Consider the following 22,240-nt stretch of genomic DNA (forward strand, 5'->3'; position numbering starts at 1 on the left):
AAATGTGAATGATGTTGAAACAAGTGAAAAAAACAGAGGGCATATTTTACTTTATGCTTAATTTTGTAAACAAATGACGAATTTGGACATGGAGTTGCATCAAGAGTTAATAGCATATGTCTGACATAAAATACTGTTTTTCTGAAAATCGTACCATGGTACGAAATTTATTTTTTAATATTGCAATATATTGGTATACCGGTAAACCGTTACACCCTTAATATGTCACCGTTTTAAGTCTGAAAAAAATAAGTAACATATTACATAGTAGAATAAACATTTCAGAAAAGTTACTTCAGTCATGGAAAACTGAGCCTCTCATTGCCCAGGGCTCACACTGGCTCAAATAAAATAATAGCCAACATTTTTAACTTAAAAAAATAATAGCCAAAAGTTCAGCGGACTATTCACGATTTAGCGATTAACAACATAAGCAGTTGATTAAATAAATATTACATATAATTTTTTTTCAGTTTTATAAGGGTTCTCAAATAAACTGATACATTTGTGAATATTGATAACTACCTTTTTTACATAGAAATACAACTTTAATTGTTATTGTAGAACAGAATAAAAATGTTATATAGCATAATTACTGTAAAACAATATTATTAAAGATTCATTATAACTTTACATAATTGATTAATTCTGTTATCAGACAATTTCTTTTGTTTGTTCTTATCAAAATTTTGTCAGCTATAACCACTGTCAATTTCCACATTTCACACAGAACTGGAGTAGATCTAAGTCACATTAACCTATAGAAATAACACTTGCAATCTCATTCACAGAATGCAGCCTTTTTCTGAGTAACTTACTGAAAAATGGCATCATCACCAATGTAAAACAAATTTTCTGCCATAATAGTAAAGATTTTTAAACAGAACATAGCTTATTTTCACCTTTAAATAAATATCAAAATTATCGGTGTCGCGAAAATATGTGACAATCGGATTTTTTTCTGTTTTTGAAGAAATATTCACAATTTTGGTTGTTGTGCAAATAGTTGTTTGGAAGTAAATGCTTTTTAAATATTTTTTCATTGTTTTCCACTGGCGATTTAGTCAGCTTAAAAGAAAAAAATCAAAATTTGCCATTACTGCAATTTACGGTAAGTTTTGGGTTGGTCAATATCCAGTTTATCAATTTTAAGACAATTTTTGTAGCTTATTGACGTTTTTTTTTATGGCTATTATAATGCTGGACAATATCTTTTAAGTACTTGTACAATTTTAAATCTTGCATGTTTTTTTAACACCTGCATGTATTTTTATCACCTCGGGCAATAGTAAGCAATGCGTGACAGATAAAAGTTGACACTCGATTAAATCTACCCCCGCTGGTGTTAATTGGGTCTACTGCAGTCTTTATCGATTTTAACAACTTATATAATTGCTGTTGGAAGTAAAAAATAATCGCCAGATTTTGTAGCCAAAATGCAGAAATAATCGCCAATCTTATAAAATAATCGCAAATGGCGACTATGGCGACTGACAGCGTGAGCCCTGCATTGCCGATGTTCATGTGATGCTTTATAAAATACATGTAGGCTGCCCCATTTAATACATGCATGTATCATATGACCCTGTGGAAAAATACAAAAAAAAACTGGAGTTTTGGCATAGGGTGTAAAAAAGCAAGTGTTTATAATTATAAAATTAATTTCAACAAAATTCAATCTATCGTGGACTAACCAGTTCTCAAACCTCTAAGCATTCAAGAGGTCTTTTAGTATAAATAAAAATATATATTTATAAAAATTCTTTACATATGTACACTTAAATCTTTATGTAACATTTCTGTAGACTGAAATTCATCAATTAAAAAGCTCTATTTCCATCTTGGAAAAGCACAACCCTATTTTTTAAAACTGACATGGCCTCTTAAAAGTAAGAACCTAATCTCAAACCCCTTCAAGTATCTCTAAAATTATACTGTTTAGTTTATCCAATGAAGTGATTGTTATATGACTGTCACATGACAATGAAGTACCCTACACGTTGCAGGTACCTGCTTTTAAGATTTTTTTATCTCTAATATTCATTTTCACCAATAGTTAATGGTGTATTTACGGGACTTACAAAGGTTATAGCAATTTGTATCAAATTATGCAAAGTAATAAAATATGTAATGTATATATTTATTCCTATGCACTGTTTTCATTTGGCATCAGCAGACATGTCTGTCAGAAACTAAGCTTTTATGCACACAAGTTACGGACATCATAGTCACTTCTAGTAAAAAAATAACAGCACATGAATGAAAGGTTTGAGAATAGGTTGGGTGTGAGATTAGGTACTTATTTAGTCTTATACGATAAAACTTAATTTATCAATATAGACAATAAGTGAATAACAACATAGTCATTGGAAGATTATGTCTTCTAAGCAGAAAAAAAATTCAAACATTAAGTCCTATCAGACTTTTTTAATTTATATTATTAAACTAAACAATCTATATCCTAATAGGCTTTTATAAGAGTTTACCCGTGCGACTTGCTAGTTTGGTACGAGCTGGTACAAGTACGAACCAATCATACAAATAATTGAAAAAATATAAACTGTTCGGAAAATGGTTCACCTTTTGTATACTGGCTTGGTTCGGAGGAGGACCTTTTGGGCCCTTCTGCTGCGGCGGTACAAATGCCAACGACATTTCCTCTAATAAAAAATGTATGAAAAATATTAATTTTGATGACAAAGAAACGCTTTTTATTGTAGGCGGTCTGCGTAATATTTTTTGCAACGTGAAGATCCTTTATGCAGGAATTAAACCACTACTGTATTTGGCGACTTACCTATTATATTGATTGGTTTCTTTCATTCATTTTTGATAGAATTAATAAACCCTGAAAAGAAGCCTAAGGTGGGCAGCAACAAAATAGCCAAATATGCCAAATATACCCAAATATCGCCCAAATTTACTAACAATAATAATTTTACACTAAAAATGTTGTTTTAATTATAAACAGTGTGGCAATACCACGTGACATTGTTCAAAGTCATTTTCGGCATCATTTCCAAGACAAATGTTGCTCGATTCGGAAAAGAAAAATAGCCGTAAATATTTTATTTCTGTACCAATTTCTTTGGGATATGCACCAGTCTACGGAGAAAAATATATAAGCTTTCCACAGAATATTGGATCTTCGTCAGTTTATAAGCCGTTTTATCAAACACTTTGCATAACCTTGGAAGTTGCTTGTATTAGAGCGGCTTCAGTTGCAAGCTATTTCGATTTTTCTGGCGTTATCTGGTCACGTCATGAATTAAAAAACAGGTTTACATCATAAACACGGGGAAGTTACCGGAAAGGCAAAAACTTTCCCTACCTAATATTTCATAGTTTTTAATATTAATGAATGAAATATTTAATTTTTTTCAATTTGTGAAATTCTGGCACAAGTTCCAGTCGAGAAAAAAGGACTACATTTAGCAGGAATTATTAGAATTCCGTTGCAAGCATGGGCAAAAAGCAACGATGCTACCGTAATCTCTTTCTAAATTAGATATTTATCCATTGTTAGATCTTTCACGAGAGATTGTAAAAACTGATTATTTCCTTACAGAAATACACATTATTGTATCGAATAGTAGACAGCGTCAAATCACGTCTAGTATTTAGTCTGTCGATAAAATGGAAGTGATTTTGGTTCGTTTATGCAGAATGATTTAAAAGTATTGCTCACATTTTATCACATATTAAAGTAACAGGATTAGGTTTTTATTTAACTATATTTTCACAATCGGCGAAATTGGATCAAGAAATGAAATTATGTGCTCTCAGTGAGAAGAAACGAGTTAAAATAAAAAAAACAACTATTTGTATGCCTAGGAAAGGGTGTTACAGTTTTTAACGCGATGCAATCAAGATAGAGATAAATTGTATAAGTGATCAGTGATGGCACATATGAGATTAGCCCGACATTTGTAAACATGAACAAACGCCAAGATCAAAAAACATATCAGCAACAACATCAGAGAAAAGAATAAAGAAATAACAGACGTCAGATACTAGAAGAATACAAGAAAGAAAACACAGCACACAGAACGACTGATCTTAAAAAGAGAAAGAGACAAGGTAAAATGGCGAAGAAAAAATAAACAAAAATAAAAACGAAAGATAAAAATAAAAAAAAAAAAAAAAATCAAAAAACACAAGAAGAATAAGCAAAAATAATAAATAAACCAAAAAAATCAAAAAAGAAAAAAAGAATAAAAGAACGACTTCATAAAAAAACAAAGAAAAGAATAAGAAGTAAGGATGTACCAAAAAGTAATAGATAAGCATCATTCTCCTTCCTGTATTTGTGTTGAATTTTACTCCTGGTCCAAGTGCTTGTAAGTATCTTTACAACAAGCATTAAACATGTAGGAGCGACAATTTACCAATATATTTCATTAGTTAATTGGTGTTTGTATGCAGCAGTATGATGTTGACAGTGTCGAATTGAAGTATAGGGGTTAATACTTATTGTATATATTGGGGCTGGTCGGGCGGGCTTTTAATTTGTATATATTTATATATGATATTTATTAATTTATTATTGATATATTAATCATTATTATATTTAAGTAATTGATATGGGGTTGTGTGGGGCGGTTTGTAAACTTTGGATGTCTATGTAATTGTTTTAGGATTATGATATTTTATATTATGTATTTAGCTTTGTGTGTATTTATATTTGCTCATTTTTTGTTTCTCAGTTTGTTGTTGTAATTTTCTAGTCTAAATCTTTTCTAAGCTATCCTCTGTATATTGATATATTATATTATATATAGTTATATTCCTCTCTTTCTTATCGTGCTTTATTTTATATCTAATTTTTCATTGTATTTGGATTGATATCTCTTATTTGGATGTATAAAAGGCCAGCACTGTCCATGCTGCCCAGTAAGATTAAAGGAATGTTTAATTGGTTAGGTGATAATTGGCTAGTTTGGGCTACAGTTGAGTGATTCTTTGCTCAAAGTGTTTGTGTTTTGATTTTCACACATTATTTATTTAATTTTTACAAATATTATGTTAAAATTCTTTTATTTTTCAATTGATACAATCATAGTTGAACATTAAAATAAATTTTGATTTTTTTGACTTTGAAAAAATATTAGGGTAACTTATATGAAAATCCAATTTCCAAAAATATTAGATTCATTAAAAATAAAAGATTTAGATGTATTTTATTTTTTATTCTACCTGAAAGAGTATTTATTAGAAAATGAATGATTTATAATTTCCACATCATATATCATTTTACAGGTACAAGAATAAGGAAAATTTAGTAGAAGTGCCAAGTTTAAAATCTATAAGAGCTAAATATGCATTTTTGCTCTTCATAATGTTTTTTTAATTAAAAAATTTTGTTTTTGTTTTTTTCCCCATTAACTTAAGGCATAAACTAAAAAATTATTGGAAGTATCAACTTGAAATTCCACAGGTGGGATGAGCTTGTTAAAATATATTGATCTGCAATGGGCACATATGTATTTTAATTATTTTTTTTTTGCTTAAATGGGCACAAAAATAGGGACCCCCCCCCCTTTACTGAGAACTCATAGATAGTATTTCAAATATTGATAAAAACAAAGGAAATGTATTATTTATATATTCATACAAACAATTCCTTAATAAATAAAATGTTGATCAAATTGTAAGTGGTTTAAACATTTATATGTTGAATATATAATATTTTGTTTATTAAAAACTTTTTTTTCTGCTATAAATGGGAATGCCATATCCGATCATGTATCTCACACTTAACAACCAAATTCATATGAGCCGTGTCACGACAAAACCAACATAGTGGGTTTGCGACCAGCATGGATCCAGACAAGTCTGCACATCCGCACAGTCTGATCAGGATCCATGCTGTTCGCTTACCAACTCTATTACAAGTGGAGAAACTGACAGCGAACAGCATGGATCCTGATCAGACTGCGCGGATGCGCAGGCTGGTCTGGATCCATGCTGGTCGCAAACGTATTATGTTTCAATATATCAATATAGTCTTAGCAACCAAATTAAAATATAATTAGGTTGTGGTTTGTTATTATTTATAATACTATATACTATCAGTATAAATATTTATGGCATTACTAACCTTCCATTATGGATCAATTCACTTTAAAGGAACTTCCCTGAGGTCCAAAAGCCTTAAAACATAATATTTGAATTTATTACATAGATCAGCCTAGGCATTTAAAACAGAAAGATAATGCAAAAGATAAATAAAGATTCTTAGAAATAAATTGAAAATCAGTTTGTGCTATTCTTAGTCTGGTATGAGTGAAAAGCATTACAACACTTTTCAATTTTGGATTAGAAAAATAATTTTCAGGCAAAAACATAGTGAGCGAATAATCTAAAAATTTTGAACACAAGTTACTGGTCTAGACCTACATCAAATGGAACATTAATTTTAAAAATTATTTCCAGTCCTGTCATATCAAAAAACCTCAGTGGATTCTCTTTATCTTGTAAACAAACAGCCTACACCATGACTCAACTGTGAGTGGATGAAATACAATGTAGATTTATCCATCTTATAGGCAGAGTGTAGTGAAGTGAATGAAATAAGTAAACCTATTTTATATGCAGTGAGTGTTAAATCTTCCTGTATGTACATTTTCTTTTATGTTTCCATCTGTGCCCAAGCATCCCTATCTTAACCCATTACTTCATATACACTAAATCAGATAAGCCATTTACTACCATTATGTAGATCATTATAATATCCAATGAGTTTTTGATCAATAAAATTTAATGTTTTTGTATGAACGGTATAAAGTTATAATGTATATATTTATGTTTTCAGTTGTCTCCACGCCCATCAGTTGATGCCCCGTCTCATGTATGCTTGCCAAAAATACCTCAAAGATGACCAGCTGGAAACACCTATAGGGCTGATCACCAGACTCGTCCTTAGTAACAACATCTTCATTGATCAATTTTGCTCATCTGTCAAAGATTTAAAGGTAAAGGTTCTTCATAAACTTACAGATGGCCACCTTAGTGCAGTAACAGGTTAAAGATGCTGTAACTCATTTTTATGGTTTAATATCATGAATTTAATGCTCAAATGAAGATTTATCAATATTGTAAGTTCCAAAAAGCATTATTTGTAAAGAAATAACCGAATTTGCATTTCATGTCTATAAAGGAAGGTAATTAGAAATTTATTTTGTATAATTTTTAGTCTAAGTCAAATTTTTCAAATCGAAATGAAAGCATATATTTTAATGATTACATATAAAGTGAACAAATATTTGCAGTACATATTTTGCATATTCTTCGATGTTTGAAAGTTGTTTTAGAAGCATAATTATATTCGTACATATATAAAATCACTTAAGTGTGGTAACAACCTTAATTACAACATACAGGATCTTTAAGTACTAAATTTAATAGGAGTTAACCAGTTATTTCACTAAGGTGACAAGATGTCCTTAGCAACCAGTTGGTTAAGATCGCTAACTTTGAATCGTGTGTCTCTTATTTCTTTTATGTTGAATATAAAGTGAATTCTTTCATTACAATCCTGCTAATAAAAAGGTCAGTGGTTCTATTTTGATTAATTAAAGTCTGATTATATTAACACTTGTTTGGTATTTATAAAAAAACGTGAGGCAAAATGTAAAATGTATGTTATAAAATTATGTAAAAGAATGAATATATTGAAATGTCAATGGTTCTACATGGATATCGGCATATTGTCACCTTAGTGCAGTAACAGGTTTAGTCCTGAGTTAACCAGTAATTGCACTAAGGTGACAATATATACTTTGTTGTATGAAAAAAGATCGTAGAATTTTTTTTTCTGCGTATATAAGCAGGAAGGAAGCTATTTGGCAGTATTGGTGTGCCTAAACCAACCAATACAGTGTGACTTAAAACTTAATTATGACACACTTGTGACTTAGTAAATAATTTATTTTGAAACTTAAAACATAATCTAACAGTGACATATTGTTTGTATTTCAGTTCTTGTCATTTCTCAGTACCTGTATATCACCAGCAAGCCCCGTGTCTGTTGTCTGTGATACTGTATCTTTATGTAATCACCTTGTCCGAACATCTGCTCAACATGCCACCCTGGTAAAGTCAGTCATACAATCAAATAAAGGTATGTCCATGTTGTGTCAATATTTTGTGTTGTTTTTGGTTTTGGTCAGATGGTTAGTTTAAGTTTATACAAATTTATTTTAGTTCATTCGTGTTGGAAGCTATAAGCTGATTGAAGCACTCTGGAACCAACCAGTACTAAGCAATGAATGTAAAGTTTCTTGCTCAAGGAAACAATGTCTTGCTCCTGACTGGGTTTGAATCCACGCGGTCAGCAATTATTAGAGTACTAGTCCATCGCATTAACCACTTGGCCACAGAGCCACTTCATGTCAGATGGTTAACTAAGTCAGACTAGTAATCTAAGGATGTTAAGCCGTGTGGGTTAATTTCCTGTTAGGGGCAAGTGTTTGTTTCTTTGAGCAAGAATCTTTATACTTGTTGCTCAGAACTGGTTAGTTCCAGGAACAGATTCTATAGAGTTTGTCTATGAGTTAATAGCTTCCTACACAAAACTAAAATAAATCCTGAATAAAAATTGAAATTTAGAAATTCATTATTATAGACAAAATAAAATTTGAAATTAAGATCTGTTGACAAGTTAAGCTTTCAATGTCTGTTGCATAAGACTTTTTTTAAAAAACTGATTTTCAGTTTTATCTCTCAATGCATGCAGAAGTTTCACTTTGGACAAGTGCATTCCTCTGGCCTTTAAGTGTGACCTTGAACTTTGACCAAGAGACGAGGTTCATATGTGTAACACTAAAACTTACAATGGTGAACCAGATTAGCCAATGAAAATTGACATTGCATGTGAAATATATAAAATACATAGAGGATATTGAATGAGTGTAGGTTTAATACTAAATTAATTGAACAAGTTCAATAAATTTAGTATTGAATCTACATGAATATGATATTCTATTTATCACATATTCAAAATTTACAGCTAAAGAGAGGCATTTTTAATTGACAAACCTATAGTGTAACACGTTTGGCCTCTTTTATGCTAGATTTGTATAAAATGCAAATGACGTCATGTCAATGTGCTATTACATTAGTGTAATATTGTTTTTTATTGCTTGGCTTTATTAAACTCCTGCACTGTAGCTTATGTGATAAATAAATTTTGTACCTTATCTTATTTTTTTTTCAGGTGATCCGGACAAACTGAGCACATTGATCAACCATCATTCATCATCAGTAAAATCACGGACATGTAGTTTGATAGGTAATCTCATGAAACATAATGCTCACATGTATACATTCCTGAAACAGCGGGAGAAACTGTTTGAAGGTTTGATCAGCTGTCTCAAAGACGAGGATCAAAATGTCAGAAAGGTATTTCTGAATATACGATTATAAACATTTTTAACATGCTAAGTGAAACTGTCCTGGTAAAAAAATTGTCTGGGTTTTGGTCAGGCAAACCTGATTTATTTTCTAACTAAATGGAAATTTTTAAGTTAAAGAATTGAATTGAATTGTATCATTTCTAAAAAAAATCACCTTTTTGTTATTAAACCATGTTAAACATCTTGTCAGCCACAAAGTGTATTGCTTATTGACCAGTAGGGACATTGCCTTACATTTCAGAGGGTCAAACAGTTGCAGCAAAGCCTGTTTAATTTTGAATCTGCTTATATATTAATATTCCGGCACAGATAGATAGATTGATTTATTTCGTCAAAGGAAGCATATACATAGTTGACAATATAACATAGGATAAAATAATGAGCATTATTAAATACTATGTCACATACAAGAAAACTATGACATGCTCACCAAAATCAAGGATAACACAAAAAAGGGCAAAAAAGCTCTTATTTCCATTGTGGTCCTATTGGCTATTGTGTTTGTTCATGATATCAGTTATGTTCTTTGCTCTGCTTGCTTGTCGTTAAAGTAAATTTCTATATAAAAAAAGAATTAAAGAAATATGGTATGTAAATCATATACAGGGAAAACAACTTAAATGGTGTGACAACTGATTCCCAGACAATGAGTATAATTTTAGAATTATGGTATTGGATATACATACATCAAACATATTCTGAAGATTTAATGTAAAAAGCTTTGAAAAGGATTTGTTTTATTGAACAATGATGAAAAAATTAAAAAAGGGAATATAATTCTTCAAACATATTTAGTTTGCATGCAGACCATTATTATAATTTACATCTGATTTGTCCACCAGGGGGCGAGTTACGCAGTGGGAAATGCAGCATTCCATAACGACAGCTTGTATGTGAAGTTAAAAACAAGCATTCCACAATTAGTAGAGTTATTGAAAGATCCAGTTTCTAAAACCAGGGTGAATGCCGCATGTAAGTTCACTTGCACTTCTTTTTATTTGTTAGAATGTAAGTTTTATTTGTTAAAGTAAGATTTGATTGGGATGCTTGTCTGCGGTAAATGGTTGATTGTGAATCTGCTGAGAGGCCTCTGTAACCAAGTTGTAAATGTTTGCGACTTCAAATGACTTGCTCCTAGCCACGGATTCCAATCTCATCATGAGCTTTAGATTCTTTCACTTACCTGCTTGTGCCTGAAATATGGGGCATCTGAGGTCTTTTACCACTAGTAGAGCTTGAAAATAACTGTAAGACCGTGCTGGAAAGCTAATAATCTATTTTACCAAAGGTTGATATGCTTCCACCAAGATACTGGTTTGTGGGTGACAATATGATCAGTGAAAAAAAACAATACAGTTCTCTATTAAGCTAGCTTACGGAATGTTGGTGGTTCTACTCAGGTGCCTGTTTGTGCCTGATATAATGTACAGAGGGGCAGCTGAGGTGTTCCTCCACCAGTAAAGCTGGAAAGTTGCAATATGACCTATACTGTGTTGCGATGTAAAACCCAGTTTAAAAAAACAACAACAATAAAAAACATCATGTTATATATATATGTTCCTTGTGTATTATAGGTGCATTAGGAAACCTTGGTCTTCATTCAGGGACGTTATCTTTCCAATTGAAAAAATGCAAAGTTATTCAAAGGTAGGTAACTAAGGTGAAATCAGATAGAAAACAATCTAACAAAATCTTAAGTTAGACAGAGTGTCAAACCATGCTAGTTGTACTCTAAATTCATCTTTTTATCACATAAACTGCGGCGCAGGAGTGTAATAAAGCCATTTAATAAAAATGATATTACACTACCAGTAGTGTAATAACACTTTGATGTGACGTTATTTGCGCCATATAGAAACATAGCGTTAAAGTGCACTAATGTTAGTGTTACACTATAGGCACGTCATTGAAAATTACTCATTTTAACAGTTTACTGTTCTTATTATGCCCCCATTTCGAAGAAAAGGGGGTATATTGCTTTGCACTTGTCGGTCCGTCGGTCCGTAGACCAAATGGTTTCCGAGTGATAACTAAAAGAACCCTTAGGCCCTAGGAACTTCAACTTGGTATGGTGATTGGTCATGGACCAGTAGATGACCCCTATTGATTTTGGGGTCAAAAGGGGTCAAAGGTCAAGGGGTCCATTGACCTTGTAAGCAAAACGTTTTTCCGATCAATAACTAAAGAAACCTTAAGGCCTATGGAACGGATTTCAAACTTGGTATGGTGATTGTCATGACCAGTAGATGACCCCTATTGATTTTTCGGGTCAAAAGGTCATAAGGTCACATTGACCTTGTAGCAAAAACGGTTTCCAATCAATAACTAAAGCAAACTTTAAGGGCCTAGGAACTTCAAAAACTTGGTATGGTGATTTGGTCATGATCAGTAGATGACCCCTATTGATTTTGGGGTCAAGGGGGTCAAAGGTCAAAGGTCACATTGACCTCTTGGGTCAAAAACGGTTTCTGATCAATAACAAAAAGAAGCCCCTTAGGCCTAGGAACTTTCAAACTTGGTATTTGTGATTGGTCATGACCAGGCAAATGACCCCTATTGATTTTGGGGTTAAGGGGTCAAAGTTCAAGGTCACATTGACTTTGTAGGTTAAAAAACGGTTTCCGATCAATAACGAAAGAACCCTTAGGCATAGGGACTTTTCAAACTTGATATGGTGATTGGTCATGATCAGTAGATGACCCCTATTGATTTTGGGGTCAAAAGGGGTCAAAGGTCAAGGTCACATTTACCTTCTTAGGTAAAATGGTTCCGATCAATAACTAAAGAACCCTTAGGCCTAGGAACTTCAAACTTTTTGGTATGGTGATTGGTCATGACCAGTAGATGACTCCTATTGATATTGGGGTTAAGGGGGTCAAAGGGCAAGGTTCACATTGACCTTGTAGGTAAAAAATGCTTTCAAATCAATAACTTAAAGAACCCCTTTTGGGCCTAGGAAACTTCAAAAACATGGTATGGTGATTGGTCAATGACCAGCAGATTGACCTAAAATTGATTTTGGGGTCAAGGGGGTCAAAAGGTCCAAGGTCCCCCCAACCTATTTGACCTTGTATTTAAAACGGTTCCCGATCAATTAACTAAAAAAACGTTTTAGGCCTGGGAACTTCAAACCCTTTGTAAAATTGATTGGTCGTTTGACAGCAGATTGACCCCCTATTGAGTTTTGGGTCAAGGGGTCAAAGGGTTAAGGTCATGACCAGTAGATACTTGATTAACCCTTTTATTAATTGTTTGGGGATCACTGGGTCAGAAGTCATGCAAAAATAACCTTATCACATGACTTATTGGCTGCTGTAGGGGGCATATACATGGTTTTTACAAACCAATAATTTGTTTTATTATAATGTGAATAAAACAGAATATTAAATATTCATGTAGATTCAAAACTAAATTTATTGAAAACGAAGTTGAATAAAACAAAATATTATAAGGCTCTCCAGGGGCTTCGATAATATGAATTTATCCAACTCATTCCCAATAAATTTAAAGTATTAAACTGCACTCATTCAATATATTCCTGGCTTTATGTACCCAGTGTATCCTTTAACTGTTGCATTTAATGATTTATTAAGTTTGAAGTTTGTTAGATTTCCCAGGCAGGGAGGTTGTTGTAGGCATACCGTAGTTTGATAATGAAAAAGAAGGGAAACAATAATGAAGTATTAATTTGTAAAAATTACAAGTTTTGGTGTATACAGAGCCAGACAGTCCCCAGTGTTCAAATCAGGGCCCTCCGTTCACGCACTTTGGTCCCCAAACAAGAAGATCTCAAAAAGGTAAGATACATATCTTAATCATCTTGTGTCAGATAGTGGAGGGCTAGGAGGTAATCAGCTAAAGTAGAGGATTTTGAGGGTAGCTAGCTTCAGAAATATGTAGAAATGAAACCAGGTGCCTGCTGATGCTTGAAATAATGCACAGAGGGGCAACTGAAGTCATCAGCTTGGAGAGTTGTAATGACCTTCACAGTTGAAATGTGCTTTGAATATTTTCATAGTTTAAATTTTGTTTTGTTTTTTGCTTATAATAGTTTAATTGCATATGTTTGATGAAATACAAAATCATCCTTTACTTGATGTTTCAGGAAATGTCAACTTCAAAAACAGTTGAGAAGCTCTCTGAGTTGACCTCGGCGACCCCTCGACCTTCATCAGCAACCCCAAGGTCAAACAGTGTATTATCAGCCAGTCTCCAAAGTAGTCGAGGACATACCAGTTCTAATGCTGTACTCAATCACTGTAGCAAACTCATACATATACTACAAGGTCGTTCAAGCTGAAGGTCACAGGGTCATTCAAGAGTGGTCAAAGATCAAATAAAAAAAATGATATATGGAGGGTTGAAGCTGATATTAGAAAGTTTTTCTACAGATTATAGGATTTAAAAATTCTTGGCCAGTTGAAATTGTTGAATAACTGATATTTTGAATATTTAAGACACTTTAAGTGTATGAAATAACATTCTTTTTTGTGTTTACATCATTTACAATAGCACAAAGTGCTGGGAACAAGTTTTTGACATTGCCTGTTTTAAGATCTTCCATCTACCAAGTTTCACCACATCTGAAAATTTTCTTCTATCAACCATAAAGGAACATTGCTATGATTGTCTTTTTTGAAAAATAAGTGTCTGAACAAACGTTTTCCTTGTGGTTACCATGCCTACTGAACTTGATGGAATTATTGAAAAAATGGTTAAAATTTGCAAGCCAGATTTCGAAGTTGTTCATCAGATAGAGAGATAATGTAAATTTGGTTAAAATATTCAATTTGTTACAAGACATGGCAGCTATATAAAAAATACTTTGATATGTAATCTTTTTTATATGAATTGCTGAGAAAGTAGAAAGACTTGTTGGCTGATGATTTTGATTTGTCATAAATCATTGTGGCTAGTTCAGATGACTTTACTCCCTAATAGAGGAATTTATGTCTCAGATCTTATTTACATAGAAATTGCAGGACAAAAAAAAAGAAAAATTATATCATTCACATCAGTAACTGTGTGATCTATGTTCTTCTGAAATTGATTAACATGTATGGAGCTATAAAGAGCTGTAAAAAAAATGAACCCAATCAACTGAAAGCTTTTTAGGATCCGAAACCACCATGGTCGGTCATATGTGGAGAAATTGGAAATTACTGGTCAGTTATCCAGTAAAGCTAGTCAGGTGCACTGTAGATTGACTGTTGAGATAAGTTAAAGGAACTCCACTGAGGTCAAAAAGCCTGAAAACTTAAAATTTGAGTTTCTTCCCTAGAATAGCAGTTAACATTGAAAGATATGGAAAAGATAATTAAGATTTTTTCTTAGAAATGAAATGAAAATCGTTTCTTTTTAATGCTATTTTTTGTCGGATTTAAATTTTAATCAATTTTGAGTCATTTTTGCACAATTTGTATAATTTTTCTGGGAAAACTTAGTAAGTGAATGAGTTATAATTTTTCACACAAGTTATCTGTCTAGAGCTTGATCAAATTGGACATTATTCTCAAAAAATTATTTCAAGTCCTGTCAAAAAACCTCAGTAGTCCCTTTAAAATCTGCATGAAAAACAGCTGTCAAACAATGTCTGTCAGGAAAAGTCTAAATTTTGTAGGAAGATTTTATACAGCTTTAGGATTGACCGCAAAACTGCAGTAACTGATATGAAATAAAGAAGGACTTACAACAGTTTTGCATTCAACCCTCAATTTCTGTTTGATCGGAATTTAATGAAGATAACATATGTTATTTTAGAAGTCTTGTCAATTTTTTAAATATTTTTTTATTCTTCATGATTTTACACAAACTTGTAAATCTTTAAATCTATCATTGTTCAATTTTGAGTATAAAACCATGACAACATCTCCATTTATTGTATATGTAAAATAGGCCTAACATTCATGTATTCTAAGTCAAATACATTAGATTTTTTACTAATATTAAAGTTCACACATTCAATTAACTACATGATTAATGTTAAGCTTTCCAAAAGTACATCATTCTTGTCACACATAAGTGCAATTAGAAGTGAAAGTGAATATATTTAACTTTTTCGTTGCAAAGACTAACATCTTTGTTATTTAGTTTCCTGTATGTCAATTTCCTGTATTACGTGAAAACCATTTCGAAACCAACTTTATAATTATATTGTCCTCTATGTAAATGGTAGTTTTAACATTTGAGCCGCTTCATGACAAAACCAACATAATGGGTTTGCGACCAGCATGGATCCAGACCAGCCTGTGCATCAGCGCAGTCTGATCAGGATCCATGCTATTTGCTATCAGAGTCGATGACTTCTAATCCAGTTACCTCTCTGGCGTGGGTTAGATCCCCGGGAGATGCTTTGGTAGTTTAGCGCGGAGGAAGGTTGTCTAGTACTGGTGTAACTCTCCAGGAACGATGGTTAGGGAACTACCCGCCTATATGACTGAAATACTGTTAAAAAAGGCGTAAAGTGAAAAAAAAAAAAAAAAAGAATTCGCTATCAGTTTCTCTACTTACTATAGGGTTGGGAAGCGAACAGCATGGATCCTGATCGGACTGCGCAGGCTGGTCTGGATTCATGCTGGTCGCAAACCCATTATTTTGGTTTTGTGGTGACACGGCTCATTTCTATATCCGTCCCATGTACTAATCTCAAGTGGGTGTGTTTTTTTACAGTTTTACTATAATTGTTAAAGTGATATGTTGTTGTTTTTTTGTTTGTTCCTAAGGCTGTATTTTACTGTCTAGTATTTAAATAAATGTATATCAATATGACAAAAAAATAATAATAAAAAAATGAAATAACATCTATGTGTTTGTTGTGAGGAAGTTACATTAATGTAGAAGGGTTAACAGGGGCTGAGTGTTTAAGGTCCATTTGTGTAAGCCAGAAAGAATTTTGAGTTATCTGTCCGTCTGTTAGCAGGTTTTCTTGTCCAGTCTGTATTTCTTGAACCGGTTGAAGGAAATTGAAACTACTTGGCAGAAATGTTATCATAATGGAATGATGTGCAAAGTGCAGATTTGACTTTTCTCAGGTCAAGGTCACACTTAGTCATTTTGTATCAATATCAAAATTTTGTGTCCACTGTATCTTTTGAACCGGTGGAAAGAAATTAAAAAAAATTTTGGGAGAAATATTACTTAAATTGAGACAGTGTGCAGTACACAAGTTCGGACTTCCTATGATCAAAGTTGGCCCTGCCCTAAGGATTAATTGATTTATATAGACTTACAAAGGATTTTTCATGTCCGGTCTGTATCTTTTGAACCGGTGGAAAGAAGTTGAAACTACTTGGCAGAAATGTTATCATAATGAAATGATGTGCAGAGGGCAGATTTGACTTTTCTCTGGTCAAGGTCACACTTAGTCATTTTGTATCAATATCAAAATTTTGTGTCCGCTCTGTATCTTTTGAACCGATAGAAACAAAATAAAAATTTTTTGGCAGAAATATTACTTACATTAAGGTGTGCAGAACACAAGGTCGGACTTCCTAAGATCAAAATTGGCCTTAATTGATTTATATAGAATTATATATGAGTTTTCGTGCCCAGTCTGTATCTTTTGAACCGATGGAAAGACGTTTATAATATTTGAGGAGCTTTTATAGGTTTATATGGTTTAATTCTTTGAAATAAATCTTATTAATTGAAACTGATGTTACTTTACTTACTTTAGATATGTAAATTCACTTAATAAGTCTTGTGCTTTTGAATTTCTAATATAGTATTATTTATATATTTCTTTGAATTTTTATCATTTCAAAACCAACATTATTGTTGTTTCAGTCAGTATATATACCCTGTGGCAATTGCAAGGAGATAAATTATCACCACTCTGAGCTTCAAAATAAGCTTCTTAAGGGCATGACTGGTGACATGTCTGTAGTCTGTACTCCACATTAAAGTGACATTACGCCCATCCAAGTGTATAAATGAGTGAACAGGTGATAGTCAAAATAAGTGTTCATTTTGCCATAAATCCCTTTAATTAAAGCAATTATTTAACATTAACAATAAACAACGCATGGATCCAAACAATTTTTTTGTAAATACCCGTAATAATTTACCTGTAACGTTCATTTCATAAAAAGACTGGGGCAGTCTTTTTATATTTTAGACAGATTTTAATGTTTATCAAAAACATTTTCCAATAAGACCTGTTGGTCAGTCACCATTTTAACAGTCAATATTTTGACTTATGTAGTCAGTTCAGCTCAACTAGACTAATAAAATATGAGCATAATGTCACTTTAAAAGCTGTGGCATATATAATTACCACTAAGTATTCATGTTTCTTTGGCATGTATCGATATAGATCTTAATATTGATAACTGAAATAAAACATGTTTTTGACAAGTATTATAAATGTGTATCTTCTCTGTTTAAAAATTATTATTGATTATACTTTAATTAATTTACTGAAAACAAATTTGCATTTGGGCGTATATTGCCACGCCTATGCGGTGCTCTTGTCTAAAGTATAAAAGCTATTTACTTCAAACTAAATACATGTTTATTGTCATAAAAGGACACTGTTTTAAAAGTGCAGATAAACCTAAAAAAATTTCAAGCAGCCTTCATCTGTTATTTCAGTCAGAAAAACTATTCTGTGTTGTTTCAAACTTAAGTATTTCAGTGTTTTCATCTTGCATCATATCAACGTTATTACGTCTTCTTCAAAACAGCATTTTGAGATCTATTCATTTAAATGCCTCTAAATTTTTATGTTGCCTTTTTCGACTATCCAGCTCTGAGAAAAGTTTAGCGTGCTGTTTATAGACAGGTCTTGTTTTATACTGATACATTTTGAAGTGATAGTCATTATAAAACTTTTATTTCTTTATAGCCTGCAAAAAAGAAGTTAAATGTCTGGGCTTTTTAAGCCCATGTAGGTCACAATGCAATGAATTTGGCCTTATTAAGTACTTGAGTGGTGGAGAATTCAGCTCTCCTCTATTTTAATGTTGAGCAATGGGCATGAAGTTTTACTTTTTTGTAGTAAAGAGGCATCAAGGCATCGAGCCCATTGCATTGAACAGCCATGTGCATGTGACTTGTTTTCTGTTATAGGAGGGTCTAACATGGTACAACTTTTAACTACAGAAAGTACAGGCATAAACATGGTAAGCCGTGAAGTTTTCAGGAAAGTTTAACTTAATACTTGTTCATGAATTCAAGCCTGATACTTTTTGAAGATGCCATGCAAAAATCCACAGGTATATTAATTGCCATAAGAAACTTTAACAATACATGAAGACAACCTTGGTATTAACCAGGGCCTGGTTAACCCTGATGTCTGAAAGGTGTTTGTGGCTGAATAGTTAAGGTGGTTGACTTCAAACCCCTTGCCTCTCACCGCTGTAGGTTCATGCCACACCAGCATCTTGGATTATCTTTATCTAACTAGCTTACAGAACCTTGTGGTTTTACTCAGTTACTTGAATAATGCACATAAGGGCACCAGACGTCTTCCTTCTTCAGTAAAGCTTGAAAGTCACCATATGACTTATACTGTTGATGCAAGATAAAACCCAACCAAAAAAAACAACAACAAAAAAATGTTGTTTGAAGGTATTGCAATATACAATGAGCTTATAACATCAATTGACAACAATTTATTTTTCACATATTTATTATTAATCATAAATACTGGAATGTGCACAAAGCATATAATTTAGGCATGTTAGCAAGTATTTAAATATCTATACACTAGAATATAAGAAAAACATTATTTCTTAACAAAACATGAAAAAATGTTAACAAAAATATTCATTGAACTGTTGATATTTGACCCTTATACCCTAGTAAAGTTTGACATATACTTTTAAACAGTCATACATTTACTGAAGAACTATTTCTAGGACTATTTAGTATTACAATGTATATAAAAACAACAATTGAGCCGTGTCACGACTAAACCAACGTATTGCGTTTGCGACCAGCATGGATCCAGATCAGCCTGCGCATCCGCACAGTCTGATCAGGGCTTACCAACTCTATTACAAGTAGAGAAACTGATAGCGAACAGCATGGATCCTGATCAGACTGTGCGGATGCGCAGGCTGGTCTGGATCCATGCTGGTCGCAAACCCATTATGTTGATTTTGTCATGACGCGGCTCAATTATCAAAATAAACTCCTTGTAAAAGGAAGATCTTGACTAGAAGCATAAAATTCTTAAAATCTTAACTAAAATCTTGGAACTTTTTACACATATTTTTCAATGATATGCATACATGTATTTTGAAAACTGTACAAAACTAAGCAAATACTGGCCTTAATTATAGGGAATTTTTATCTTTATGTTATTTTAGTTGATATATCTTCAGTGCATTCATCATTTAAAAAAAACGAATATGTAAAGAAAAACATTCTGAGCAAAATGTTTCTCTAAAGAGGTAGCAGAATAATAGCAACTGTCATGTTGCTGTTCGGATCGGAATATCCGTCCTGAGACCCCCCTCCCCCCCCTCCATGCTGCAAACTTCAAACATGTCGAGATATTTTTTTCTTGCATATTTTACCCTATTCCATCTTATTTCAAATTTTTTACCTAAATAACTTTTTTCCATGGAAAGTTATGTCATAACGCCTGTTAGTATTTTCTTACAATAGGCGAAATTAGGTCATCCTAAGCATGCCCTAGTATAGCACTTAACTAATTTGCCCCCCCCCCCCCCCCATGCCAGAGGAAATTTCCGCCATGGGTAAAACTAATGGAAACACCAGTCTGATATGCAAAAAAACAAATCCAAAATAAGGCACACAATATCACCTGAGTTGTCTCCCCTGACTTTCCACTCTATCCAAGAGTTGCATACCTTGAGTGAGGCAATAAATTAATGAATTATAGGAAAAGGTTAAGTGAGAAGGGAGAACAAAAGGACATCAACTAAATGCTCCAAGGAGTAAAGAAATATTATAACTAAAATTAGCAAGACTGTAGCTATGACCTAGCATAAAAACAACATTTGAAAAAAAACACCAGAAAAACGTAATGGAAGCTAATTTAGGAGATTAGGTGAACAATGTGAAATTTAGCCAGGTAATAAATAACATCAGTAGTTTTATTTATTGAACTGTAAAAAACAAAATTTTATTTATCACTACTAAAACTTGTAATACAATAATAAATATTTATTGAATAATAAATAGTATACAGATTCTATATATATATTTATAACAAACTATTTACACAATATATGATATGTAACATTTTATAAACAAGAGGGCCATGATGGCCCTGAATTATTCACCTGAGTCCCATTGATTACATTTCAAAGTTCTTTTTATGTTAATTTATTTTGAAAAAAAAAGGCTAAGGAGCACAAAAGCTTTGAATACAGAATTACGGGGAAACCAATGCTTTTAACTGGCGAGCATAAATATAAACTATGAAATTATAGTCCATTGTGTCAAAGTATGTAAGCTTTCATGCTATTGGTTAAAAAAAACAAATAATATCCAATCAATATGTTTCAGATACCTGAACAATGATAAACGTTTTGAAAACTTAACACTGGGCACAAATAAAAGGCTATTGAGAAATAAAAATGAAAGTATTTCTAGGACATAATGGGCCTTTAAATGTACATGGAATTTTGATGACATCAAAGGCACATAATTTTGTGTACATGGAATTTTGATGACATCAAAGGCACATAATTTTGAAATACCTGAAGGATAACACTTTTGATAAAATCTAAGGCACTCAAATTGATATTACAGTAACTGTTTTGATATATAAGTAATTAAAGCTTAAAAATTAATACAATATAAGCCAACAAATATAAAAGTTTGAATACAAAATAAAGGTATTTGATTTTGACTTACATGTAAAGCCAAACAGCTTCAAATGATAACATCAAAGGCACTCAAAATGAATAAAATATTTAGATATCTAATAATTAAATAATTAAAATAAGCTTAAGACAAAAACAATTCTGTTAAAATCTAAGGCAAAAGATGTTATCCGAAACTCAGCAAATGAGAGATTTTCCCATTTTATTCTGCGGTAAAAAACAAACTATAATAATTTAATGGTGCACTTTTGTTAACAATACACTGGTCAACAAATCACACTTTTTATCAATTATACATTTACCCAGCTGTAACTGTAAAAGTTTGTTTGCACCTCAGGATTACATAGGACAAGAGCTGTCCGTAAGACAGCGCGCTCGACTTTTTTATTGCTTGCCAATAAAAAAAGTTTTTGCAGTAAAAGGCAATACAAGAATCTCTGTATTTTTAAAGTGAACAATGGCCATGAGCATTAAGATATTTAGTGAAGAATTATTTTACTGAATTGTGTGATACCCTTGAACACTGCAGCAAAGTTTGAAATGTTTAAGTCAAAAGAGGGCTGGTAAGAAAGAAAAAAAAACTGAGTTGAGCCTTAAATAAATTTAATAGTATTAAACCCACTTTGAGAGAATAAGGTATTTTTACGTCACTCAGAACACCTTGGTAAATGACATAATAACATAATTTTTCAAGAAATCTATGCCAAGGAAGCAGTATATTTTTGTACAATCAGCATAATATATAGATTTGACTTTGTATGTGAAAGTATTATAGTTACCTTATAATACAAGTAATAGATAAATTTTATCAAGCTTTTTTAGATGTTGTCAGTTGGTCACAAGTGGATCTCTTTCACACAGGCTGTGGGTGACTGGTTACTTTTCGTGGGTCCACTATGTAGATAATGCGTTGTAAACTGATATTTGAATTACATGAAGGAAGTTCAATTCATTATTTAATGTCATGCTAAAAACTTAACCAAGATTCTAAGTCGATAAAAGGCCTTAATTTTTAAAACAAAT

The 22,240-nt window shown here is 32.3% G+C and overlaps 1 protein-coding gene and 1 long non-coding RNA gene across 2 annotated transcripts; both read left to right on the forward strand.

Annotated features, from left to right (window-relative positions):
* The first annotated feature begins 6,797 nt into the window (after positions 1-6,797).
* LOC132720860 (serine/threonine-protein kinase 36-like) lies at positions 6,798-11,067 on the forward strand. The gene is made up of 5 exons (XM_060705084.1): positions 6,798-6,974; positions 7,981-8,122; positions 9,218-9,402; positions 10,259-10,388; positions 10,991-11,067. The coding sequence occupies exons 1-5, from the start codon at positions 6,837-6,839 to the stop codon at positions 11,065-11,067; spliced, it is 672 nt and encodes a 223-aa protein (XP_060561067.1). The 5' UTR covers positions 6,798-6,836.
* A 2,109-nt stretch (positions 11,068-13,176) lies between these two features.
* LOC132720862 (uncharacterized) lies at positions 13,177-14,508 on the forward strand. Its single transcript, XR_009624394.1, has 2 exons — positions 13,177-13,213; positions 13,522-14,508. It is a non-coding gene; the product is annotated as an uncharacterized LOC132720862 (long non-coding RNA).
* Positions 14,509-22,240: the final 7,732 nt, after the last annotated feature.

The sequence above is a fragment of the Ruditapes philippinarum genome, unplaced genomic scaffold, assembly GCF_026571515.1.
Source record: "Ruditapes philippinarum isolate M1 unplaced genomic scaffold, ASM2657151v2 ctg3344_1_1_1_1, whole genome shotgun sequence".
NCBI lineage: Eukaryota > Metazoa > Mollusca > Bivalvia > Venerida > Veneridae > Ruditapes > Ruditapes philippinarum.

What these genes read in the sequence shown, in the direction of transcription:
- LOC132720860 (XM_060705084.1), top strand. Translation starts at nt 6,837, where the DNA reads ATGCCCCGTCTCATGTATGCTTGCCAAAAATACCTCAAAGATGACCAG. An exon ending in CATCTGTCAAAGATTTAAAG is followed by an intron (nt 6,975 to 7,980) that starts GTAAAGGTTCTT and finishes TTTGTATTTCAG; the next exon opens with TTCTTGTCATTTCTCAGTAC. An exon ending in AACCAGGGTGAATGCCGCAT is followed by an intron (nt 10,389 to 10,990) that starts GTAAGTTCACTT and finishes TGTGTATTATAG; the next exon opens with GTGCATTAGGAAACCTTGGT.